The sequence below is a fragment of the Lycium ferocissimum genome, unplaced genomic scaffold, assembly GCF_029784015.1.
Source record: "Lycium ferocissimum isolate CSIRO_LF1 unplaced genomic scaffold, AGI_CSIRO_Lferr_CH_V1 ctg11547, whole genome shotgun sequence".
In the NCBI taxonomy this organism is placed as follows: Eukaryota; Viridiplantae; Streptophyta; class Magnoliopsida; order Solanales; family Solanaceae; genus Lycium; species Lycium ferocissimum.
In genome coordinates, this window is record NW_026713882.1 from 39,607 (window position 1) to 51,564 (window position 11,958).

At 41.9% G+C, this 11,958-nt stretch overlaps 1 protein-coding gene across 1 annotated transcript; it reads left to right on the top strand.

The window, feature by feature from the left end:
* Positions 1 to 2,667: 2,667 nt before the first annotated feature.
* LOC132041751 (uncharacterized) lies at positions 2,668 to 4,550 on the top strand. The gene is made up of 2 exons (XM_059432444.1): positions 2,668 to 3,107; positions 4,490 to 4,550. Exons 1-2 carry the CDS (start codon positions 2,668 to 2,670, stop codon positions 4,548 to 4,550), a joined length of 501 nt encoding a protein of 166 aa, XP_059288427.1.
* The last annotated feature ends 7,408 nt before the right edge of the window (positions 4,551 to 11,958 follow it).

Sequence of the window (11,958 nt, forward strand, 5' to 3'; positions counted from 1 at the left end):
ATGGTTCCTGTATTGTGATTTGAAGGATTAAGAAGATTTAGAACTAGCCAAGTTGGCTGCTGGTAAGATCAGTTTTGATGGAATTGCGTAGAGATCGCAGATGAATCAAGGATTCTTTCTGGCGAGAGTAAGTGCGAAAGAAAGGTTAGTGAAATCAGAGTATTTCATTGGTTCGGAATGGGCTATGGTCTGTGGTCCTGTTTCAAAGGATTGTGATTGGTTTGGGATTAAGTTTTGTTCGATGAGAATCTTCCCTATTAGGAGAAGCCCGATATGTGTTCGAGATAACCCCAGTTATTGCGGGCTCAGGTATCTTCCTCGTTCCCTTCCTTGTCGCTCGAGGACGAGCGATTATTTAATTGGTATCTGATGTAACGACCCATTTGGGCGTTATTGCATTTCTGACACTTTTGACCCTTTCTCGAGCTTGGTTAGCTCACTTTTGACCAGAGGGGACCATTGGCACGCTTCCCGAGGTGTTTAGATTTGATTCGGGTGGTTTTTTGTGAAAATTGGGCTTAAAGTAAAAAATGGTTGACTTAAAGTTGACTTTTGGGTAAACAGACTTTTTTCAAAAATCCGTCGATTCCGAGAGGTCTGGATGGTCATTTAGAACTTCTGTGCATATATGGGTTGGTTTCCAATGCACTCACGTGCATTTTCGAACTTGAGTTGGAAAGTTAGTTTTGAGGTATCGGGAGTTGACTCGGTCAACGAGACCTCAAATGAGAATTTCAAGACCACGAGTGCGTTTGTAGCGCATTTTTATGTATATCTGCATATTTGTTTTGTGTTGGGAGGTTCCAGGGGTCGATTTCAAGTTTGGAAGACACCAGAATTTTCTAGTGTCTGGTGACCGCCGAAGTGGTGGCCGAACCGCCAAAATGATGCGCGAAAACGATGGCCAAACTGCCTAAGTGATGCGCGAAAATGATGGCCGAACCGCTGAAGCGGTCGACGGGCCAGATGAATTCTCTGCTTTTGGGAATTCGTTCGCAACATGCTTGCAGAATCTAGATCGTGTGCTTGCAAGATGTGAAGGAACTGGGTGCTAAACTGGGAGAAGCATCACTTTATGGTTTGAGAGGGTATTGTTCTCGGACATAAGGTGTTGAAAAAGGGCTTGGAGGTTGATCGTGCTAAAGTAGATATTATTGAGAAACTACCACCCCCAGTCTCTGTTAAGGGGGTGCACAGTTTTCTCAGTCACGCAGGATTTTACAGACATTTCATTAAGGACTTCTCAAAAATATCGAGCCCGATGTGCAAGTTGCTTGAGAAGGAAGTTAAGCTTTTATTCAGTGAGGCATGCATGCAGGCTTTTGAAGAGTTGAAGCGGAGGTTGGTGACCGCACCAATAATGATTGCTCCTGATTGGAACTTGCCATTTGAATTAATGTGTGATGCTAGCGATACTGCTGTAGGAGCTGTTTTAGGCTAGAGGAAGAATAAGATATTCCACTTTATCTATTATGCCAGCAAGACATTGGATGCTGCTCAGATGAATTATACAGCTATGAAAAAAGAATTGCTAGCTGTGGTGTATGCGTTTGATAGATTTCGGTCTTATCTTGTGGGAACTCATGTTATAGTATACACGGATCATCTTTGTGCACTTTGATACTTATTTAGCAAGAAAGATGCGAAACCCAGGCTTATTCGGTGGATTCTCCTATTGCAGGAGTTGGATGTGGAAATCAAAGACCATAAGGGGATAGAGAATCAAGTAGCTGACCATTTATTGAGACTAGAGAATCATGATCATATGGTAGAAGACGGTCAAATTCGAGAAGCTTTTCCTGATGAGCAACTTTTTGCTATTCCTGCGGTAGAAGTACCATGGTATGCGGATATTGTGAACTTGATAGTGAGTGGAATCTACCCACCTAAAACTATTACCTAGCAGAGAAGGAAGCTCTATCATGATTCACGGTTCTACATATGGGATGAGCCGTATCTGTTCAAGTAAGGCTCTGATCAATTGGTAAGAAGATGCATTCTACAAACCGAGGTAAGTCAAGTGTTGGAGAGTTGTCATTCCTCCCCATATGGGGGACATCACAGTGGAGATCGTACTGCCGCAAAAGTATTGCAATCTGGTTTTTATTGGCCCACATTATTCAAAGATGTGCATACGTTTGCTAGGGGATGCGATAGATGTCAGCGAATCCGAACAATCTCTAAGAGGCATGAGATGCCTTTGACCAATATTTAGGATGTAGAGATATTTGACGTATGGGTATTGATTTTATGGGGCCGTTCCCTCTATCTTATGGGAATAAATACATTCTCGTAGCTGTTGATTATGTATCTAAGTGGGTAGAGGCAATCACCTTGCCTACAAATGATGCAAAGGTGGTGGTGAGCTTTGTGTAAAAGAACATATTCACAAGGTTTGGGAGCCCACGGGCGATGATTAGCGATGGAGGAGCATACTTTTGCAATTATTTAATGAGGAATCTCTTGAACAATATGGGGTGAGGCACAAGGTGGCGACTACATACCACCCGCAGACCAATGGACAGGTGGAAGTATCAAATCGAGAAATAAAGCAGATTCTTGAGAAAGGCTGTAATACACGACGAGCGGGGATTGCGGCTACTGCCCATTGGCCTATCGAACAACATATAAAGACGCCTATTGGGACTTCTCCCTACGGGATGATTTATGGGAAGTCATCACTTGCCGATTGAATTAGAGCATAAGGCATATTGGGCAATCAAAAAGCTTAACCTTGACATGGAGCTTGCGGGAAAGAAGCAGATGTTGCAGTTGCATGAACTTGATGAATTTCAACTGCAAGCCTACGAGAATGCCAAATTGTATAAGGAGAAGACCAAGAGATGGCATGATAGGCACATCCAGCAGCGGTCTTTTGAGCCTGGCCAGTTGGTCCTGTTGTTTAACTCAAGGCTCAAGCTGTTCCCTGGCAAGCTGAGATCGAAGTGGTCAGGTCCTTTTGAAGTGGTAAGTGTGACAAAGCATGGAGCTGTGGAGCTATGTAAGCCAGAGACCGAGGAAACTTTCTTGGTCAATGGGCAGAGAGTGAAGCATTATTGGGCTGAGGATGTGGACAGACAAAAGACCTTAATGGATCTTTCGAATGAGTAAGCGAAGGACCTGCGTTGTGCCACGACGTTAACTAAAGCGCTTCTCGGGAGGCAACTCGAGTTTGTAATGTAATACATATGAAATTTGTTTTTTTTTAAAAAGTCGTGCCACCACCTAAACTACGGCGCTGGTTGGGAGGCAGCCCAACATTTTATTGCTTTCATAGTTAGGATTTTTAATTCATGCTAACGGGCAGTGTTGAAGTGGTGTTTTGTAGGCAAAAAGATGGAAACAGGCGAAACAGCGAAACGTGAAACAAATGGGGTGAAATTTTTTTTTCTATGACAAAAAGTGAACAGGTACCTCGCTGAGCGCGGCTCAAAGCGAGTCTCCTTATAGATTTAGGGCTCGCTCGGCGAGCAGGTGAGTCAAAGAAGCAAAAAAATGTAAAAAAAATTTAAGGAAAAAATGAGAAGAGGCCTCACCGAGCGCGGGCCAAGGCGTGGCAACTTCTCGCCTTGAGTCTCGCTCAGTGAGGTGGGCAAAAACAAAAAAAAATTGAATTTTTTTTTTAGTGTCGGGTCGACCCGACTTACCCACCCGAATTTCAGAATTAAAAACCCCTTCCCCCCTTTTATTTCACTCTTTCAACCATACCTCATTCCCCTAAAACCCTTCGCCACAACAAACCTTCATCTCTATTCTTGGGTGTTTGCCCTCCAAATTCTTGTAAGTTTTTCTTTTACTTTCTTTCTTTCTATTTTCGTTTTATCTTTCTGAATCATGGTATGTGTTCATCCCATTCCCATTCCCCCCTTACATTAAATGAGGAAATTGCTTCTAAATTAATGTATGTGTTCTAAAAGTATGAAACAATATAAGCCTTTGAGTTTATGTTAATGGTGGAAGTTGATAATGTGAAATTTTGATAATGGAGAATGTGGATTTAGAAAGTGTGATAATGATTGAAGCTCTGTTGTTGCCTAGTGCTTGAATTCCATGTCAAAATTTTGGTTGTTCATCATCCTTTGACCATTAAAAAGGTTGTTGCATAAACAATGCGTTCCAAGTGTTCGATGAAATTCCCCAAAGTATAGTCATGGGCAGAATGGTCCCAACGACGGATGGATGACGACCGTCTTGAGGGAACATTAGTCGTAGGATGTTAGGTTGTGTGATTTGCCTCACGAATGTGCAAAAATTTAAGTGTGGGGTGGTTTGTTGGAATTTCAAGCTATGAAAGCTTTGAAATTGGGTGTTGCTAGTCGCGTCGATAAAAATGTTGACAAACAAATTACATGGGAAGTCTGAGTACCATTCACGTGACTAGTTGACACCCACGCTAGCGAACTAAGTGTGGGGTCGTTTCGACACCCAATTGGCCTAGTTAGTTAGCCACTCCTGACACCATGCTAATGTTTTTATTTGGTTGACACAGGCGCTTAAAGTATAGGAAAACCAAAGCAAAAAGGAGGCACAAGAAAGGAGAAGGCCACTGATAATCCAACTAGGAAAAGAGCTCGTAATGGCCAATCTTCTCAGGGCCAGCCTTTACATGGCCCTAGCTCTACACCAGTGGCCAACCGCACCAAGCTAACCAACCTCAAGGGCAACAACAAAAGAGAGTGCAAAGAAAATGTGGGTTGTACTGGGTGCAGGATTACGGGCGTGAGTGGTACAAAAAGTTCAAATCCATGAAATGCCTACTTGAGACACCTATTCAGGAAGCTAGCCTCAAAGCACAACATTTTGACATCTGGGGGCGAATTTATGAGTTGGGCTTGCAGTTTGTCTTTAAAGACCCAGGTATATGTAACATGCATTTAGTACGCGAGGTGTATGCTAATTGGGTTGTTGATGATGCGGATGAAATTTGTGTTCGAGGTGTTGTAGTGCCTTTTACTGATGACTGCATACGTGATTTTTTGGGGACCCCGTGGGGTGTTGACAAAGATGCATTTGAGCAGTTGGTTCTTTGGCCTCCTTATCGACAGATGAGGCATACTCTATGTGGACCTCAGTCGAATGCTAGGTGGCTTCGCAGGTCTGATAATAATGCACATAAATCTTTTTCCCTTACCCACATGACACAAAATACAAGGGTGTGGCTATGAATTGTATGTGCGAGGATTATGTCGATTGGCCACTATTCTGATGTGAGTAGAGAGAGGATATGCATGGTGTATGCTTTGATGACGGGTCAGCGAATTAATATGGGGGCGATACTGAAGAGAAACATGAAAAAAGTTCCCCAAGGTCATGAAGCCCGTAGGTTTTTATTTGGCAGTACCCTCACTCATATTTGTCGTAAGGAGGATGTGGATGAGGAGGCTCTAGATGGTGAGGTGCCAGTGATAGGACCAGCTGTTGATGTGACCAGGTAAAAAACCGATGATATTCATGATGCGGACTCGACGACTTCTCGGCGTCGTTAGAGATGATTCCGTCGCTGACAACATGTATGCCTCCGGCCTTTAGTTGACACTTGGCCCTCACGCTACTACTGGCAGTAGCTTTCGTGTTGATGAGCGATTTCCACTCAATGCATACGCCAGAGTGTTATGCAAGTTTGGGGAAGAGTATGAGGAGCCCTTAGATGATGATATACCTACTCCCGAGCCAGAGCAAGACGAGCCAATAGATGTAGTTGTGGATGAGGAGGAGTAGGTGGATAGTTATATGGGTGATCCAAATGCTGCCCCACGAGCTGTGATGAGAATACCAATTTTTCTTGATCAACTCATGGTCATCCATTTTTCTTGCCATGGTCGAATGGCCCCTTTGTTGTTCTCCAAAGTTCTTGAAATTTCTAAGGGGTGTGGAATGATAAAAAGACAACTTATTGGTCATATTTTGTGCTCATATATGAGTTACACAAGTGTCCATGGCCCACACATGGGTTGGACCAATTAAATTTGGCCACAAAATGTGTGGGGACCATTTCCAAGCCAATTGGCCAACATGGCCAATTTTCATGATTTGCCAACTTTCCAATATTTCACTTTTAGTCCCAAATTTTCCTAAATGATCCATGCCAATAAATTCATGAACAACTTATGCCTCAAAACGAAATCGAAGGTCAAAAGTCTCGACTTCGTATCCCGGAATGGTCTTGTCCCTAACTTATCATAGTCAACCTGGATTATCCCAACGTACAAAATACGGGATATAACATCCTTCCCCCCTTTAGAACATTCGTCCTCGAATGTTCAACTAATCGCATAAGGTCTTGTAAGGATCTCGGGGGTTTCCTTTATTATCATAACCTGCAATCTCATCTACTTGTAATTCCCTTTACTCAACTTGTAACATTCTAAACACATTATCTCGTGTCGTCTCTTAATCTTTAACTCAAACCCTTCCTTATTCGTTCCATAACTTGTTTTTCCGTTTCGCACTTGCCTTTGTATTTTAGCTACATAGATCACATCATAGCTTTGGCCACTTTCTCACTGGGCTTTACTTATTTTCACAACAATCTTCATTATATTCACATTGTCCCGTTCGTATTCGATCTCATAGTGTACCCACTCCTTAACCCCTTACCCTTTCTGATCAACTTTATCCTTAATAGCTCACAAGTTGTCTTATCAATACGTTCATATACATCACAATTCTTTTCCTCTATACTCTTGTCTTAATCTCACTATTACTATCGGCACGACCTTTCAAGTCGTATTACAAACCCATATCTCATTCTCTTTTTATTTCTGGAAACATTTCGGCAGAGATTCCTCTATATTTCTTACTACCTCAAAACCTGCACGCAGGAAATACCAACAATACCTCACAAGGCCAACATACATATATACATATCATATCATATCACAGCCTCACAGGGCTCCCAACATCAACAACAGTACGAAAATAATGAGCATACTTTGTATGCCCAGCTTAAACTGCACCTGTTACACTTTCTTGTTCACTTTCCCTTTTAATTCTCAACTTTACATTTCGATCATACTTCAGTACCTTACCCAACATATGTCTTTCATACCTTTGCTTACCTGCGTGCTTTGTAACTTCCAACATCGCTAATCACTTTCTTCTGTCGATGCCATTCTTCTGCTGCAACCAAAGGTTAGTATCAGAAGTCTCATTCCCTATGACTTGGCTTTATGTCATGATCTCAGATGTGAAAGAAGAGTAACCATCCTAGATGCCCCGTAGCCTCCTGTTTATAAATGTGGCGCGCTTCACACCATAAACAGGACTCTACTGGACACGACTTTGCAGACAACCCCTAGGATAAACTGCTATGATACCAATTTGTCACACCCTAATTTTTGATAGGGCATGATGGGCACCCGACCCCTACCTAGGGCCGAGCGAACCCGCTGAATTTCGTAATACTCATAATCATATGCGGGCCCGCAAAACATGACATAAGTGCATAATGAAAATTTTTCGGAAAACAAACATGCTTTTCATCTTTTTCAAATCAAATAAAGTACGCAATCGTATGAAATACGTAATATAATGCACAACAATACATCGGCTTATATAGCCGCTTGCAAAACAAATCCGACATATCATACACTCGACAACGTCCCTCGCAAAGTCTCTAACATAACTCCGATAGCATAAGATAAGCACCACGACTCGCAAGACTCGGGAGAAAATAGAGCTCGCCAATCCCGCCGGGAACATCTTCTCTCGTATCCGTATGTACCGCGGCATGAAACGCAGCCCCCGGAGAAAGGGGGTCAGTATGGAATATGTACTGAGCATGTAAAGCATGGCATACTGAAAACGATGTCATAACTGAAGTACGGAGTACAGAAAGTGAGCATAATAGCCAGAATATCAAAGTGCTTGCATCTGAAACACAAATCGTACACTAGAGGTACAGAAGACAAATATAATAATCAGAATGACAAAATGCTTACTCCTGAAATACGAACCATGCATATCAAGGTCATGTATCATATCCGGCCCATAATGGGACTGAGTGACATAAGTAAAGGATCATCATATTCATACTGTAACACATCATAACATCATAACTTATCATCTGAGGTTGTCACGACCCAACCCCGTAGGCCGTGACTAGTGCCCGAACTGGGCACCCATACGCGCTCACGAACCAGATTCGGCATACAAACGACTCGTACATAAATCAGTATCAAACGTGGCTCCAAACCGACGCATACAAAACATATAATACGCAGAAGCCGGCAAGGCTATCATAATATACATAATATAGAAAAGCATACATACACGCGACCGACGGGGCACGCACGGATGGACGAGCCGCCCAAACACAACTTACTCACGCATCCGAACAAAACCGTACATAACCCACATCTATGTCTACGTACCTCTAATACCTAACGAGCGTAATCGGATGACGGGACGGGCCCCGCCGTGCCCGAATAAACATAAACATATACATCGGAGAGTATATACCCAAAATATCGGCTCCGAGAACAAAGGGAGCACTCCGAATGCGAATGAAAATCCTACGCCGATGGATCACCAAAACGTGTATCTGTACCTGTGGGCATGAAACGCAGCCCCCGAAGACAGGGGTCAGTACGGAATATGTACTGAGTATGCAAAGCAGAAGGTACCGTAAACAGAACTGAGTCATAGTCGAACAGAAGTGCAGAAGTAGGCATAATAACTGAAATATCAAAGCGCTTGCGTCTGACATACAATTCATACATAGGAGATACAGAGAACAAATATAATGTTCATCATATACATACCGTAACACATCATAACATCATAACCGATCATATGAGATGTCATTAACCGATGTGGGATTGGCCTAAACCAATGTGGGATGGCCTAAACCAATGTGGGATTGGCCTAAACCAGTGTGGAATGTTACCTCACTACTGGGTTTGCCCCACCATTGGGTTTGCCCCACCACCGGCTCCGATTCCTATTGATCATATTACAGAACTCATATATATAACATATAACGTAACATATATACACGATTGCCTACGAAAGGGGCTCGGTGTACCGGCCACATCATAACATCATAATACATACCGGTTCCCGGACCAAAAGGGGCTCGGCGAACCGATCTGATACCAACTAATCATATCATCATACATCATATCGTAACATCATATATCATATCGGACCTCGCATCATATTCATATTTCGTAATACACAACATACTTCAGAATACAGCATAGTGCGCACAATAACCTAACCGGCCGGGACTTGGCGAAAAATGTACAACGGAGAGTATACGAACGTAATCATGAGTAACCAAATACAATTTTTTAAAATAATTTCCAAGACTTAATATGTTAATCACAACGAACCATCATTTACAAACCAAACCATTAGTCAAATCAGATTTTTCTTCCGAATATCACTCGGGAACATATCAAATAGAACTTTAGGACTCGTAGACACGTATCGGAATCATAAGTGTAAAAATCTACGTTTCCGACTTATTAAATAAATATATAGTCATACTCGGGGGTCGGAAAGGTAGTCATATTAAGTTCTTTCAAAAACCATCAGAACTATACAGAAGAAAGTCGCGGGACCCACGGACGAGCGTCAACCCAATCCGGGCCCGCCTATGAAAATCGTAGTCATCATACGTTACCAAATCATTATTACAAACTCAAAAGATATGTAAACTGATCATACTTGAAATCGGAATAGTAGTCATGTCATGTCCTTTCAAAAGTCGTCAGAAGTACTTAAGGAGAGTCGCGGGGCCCACAGAGGGGTGTCGACCGAGTCGGCCCCCCTATGAAAAACATACTTAGCATACATCATACAATCACCTACGAGCATATCGAGGCAATCCGAGCCTTTCGTGAAAGATACGGCGTTCGTAGTTACTTTAACTTTTAAAAGCCAAACTTTGGGCGCAAAAGTTGAAAATCAATTATTTCAAAGGCATAAAGGCCAATATTTCATCATATCAACATACGAATTTCCAAAAACGAATAAAAGTCATAAACATGCTCGGATTGCGAGAATAGAATTTCCTCGAGGCTCGTGTCATAGCCTATTTGTAACTAAGGCATGCCAAAAGAAGGAAGGGTTGCGCTTTACATACCACGTACGCACTCAACGCTAGCTCAAACTCAAGATAAATCCAACCTACGTCTCGGGCTGCCCAAGATCTACAAACAAGTCATAATATGCCAAACATTAGCTAGAGACATTTGGGCATTTAATTCCAATTTAGCCCTTAATTCTACAGAAATAAAGCATTTCCCCTGTAAATAGGCCACCCCGAGAATTTAACTCGGCCAAATCAACAACAACAACCAACCTAGCAACAACAATAAGCAATCCGAAAGGCAATACAACATTAATAGCTCTCTTTTTCATCATTCAACAACATTCATAAATTCAATTCAACTAGCTTACCTTCAAGCCAACATCCACGCTTATACATTCAAATACTAACCCGAACCCATACCAACAACATCCAAAGACATTCCACTCAATTCATACAACATTTCCAACAATCCAAAAATTGCTCCAATCTACCCGAAAACCCCCAAACCCGAGACACCCCTATAACATATTCCTCATTTCCAAACCATGATTTGCACCAACAATTCACATTATAACAATATCATTCTCATAATTATACAAGTTACATTAAATGTACAATAACCTCCAAATCAGCCCATACAGTTACAACATCAATCTTGAGTCATTAAAAGCTCATTTCCAACATAAAATTCATTACGACAACCACTAAAACACTAAGCGACATTAATGCGTTCTTTGTCATATAACATGACCCATTTTCGGCCAACACACCAATATGCACATATTGATAATTCTCACTCATTTCTTCACACTACAACAATTAACATACTACATGGAACTTAATTCATCACTTAAACACAACACACATACACACACCTCACACGGCCAAACCTCATACACATGGCCTCAATTCCAACTCACTATATTTCATGATTTTCCTCCATTTTAACATACTACAACATGCATACAACCTTTATAACACATAAAACATAATGAAATCTCACCTTTCTTCTTCAACTCCCCAATTTGCCTAGGGTTTGCGATCTACACAACGGGTGGTTGGATGACCCGAACAACGCTTCCACGTTACTTAGGGACCTCAAATTAGTGGTTTTGTAACAAGGAAATATTTTTGGGAAGGCTCAAATTGATCTTCAATTTTTTTGTGCTTGGCCGAGAGTCACCTTTTGTGGTGCTTCAACTTCTTGATATTTTTCTAAGTGTTGGATGATGAAAATGAGTTGGTAGTCATCTTTTGAACTAATGCAAGACTTATACAAGTGTCCCTTGGCCCACACAAGTGTTGGACCAATTAAAATTGTCCACAAATTGTGTGGGCCTTCCTCCAAGCCACACGGCCAAATGCATGAAAAATGCTTGATTTTCAAGTTCCACTAATTTCAATTTTGGTCCCAAATTTTCCTAATTGATCCATGCAAACAAATTCATGCACAACTTATGTCTCAAAATAAAATCGAAGGTCAAAAGTCTCGACTTTGCATCCCGGAATGGCTTTGACCCTAACTTACCATAGTTAATCCGGACTGTTCCAATGTACAAAAATGCGGGATATAACTGAGGTGACATTAACCGATGTGGGATTCGCCTAAACCAATGTGGGATTTGCCTAAACCAGTGTGCGATTTGCCTAAACCAGTGTGGGATTTGCCTAAACCAATGTGGAATTTGCCTCATCATTGGGTTTGCCCCACCATTGGGTTTGCATCGGGTTTGCCCCACCACCGGATGCGATACCAACCGATCATATTCCCGTATACATATATATAACATATAACATGTCCCGCCTCCCGCTGAGGGACTCGCAAAACTTAATCATCATATCATCAAGTCATCACATATCATACCATATATCATGAGATTATCATATCATACTTCATATCACGCTACATTTCATAACTC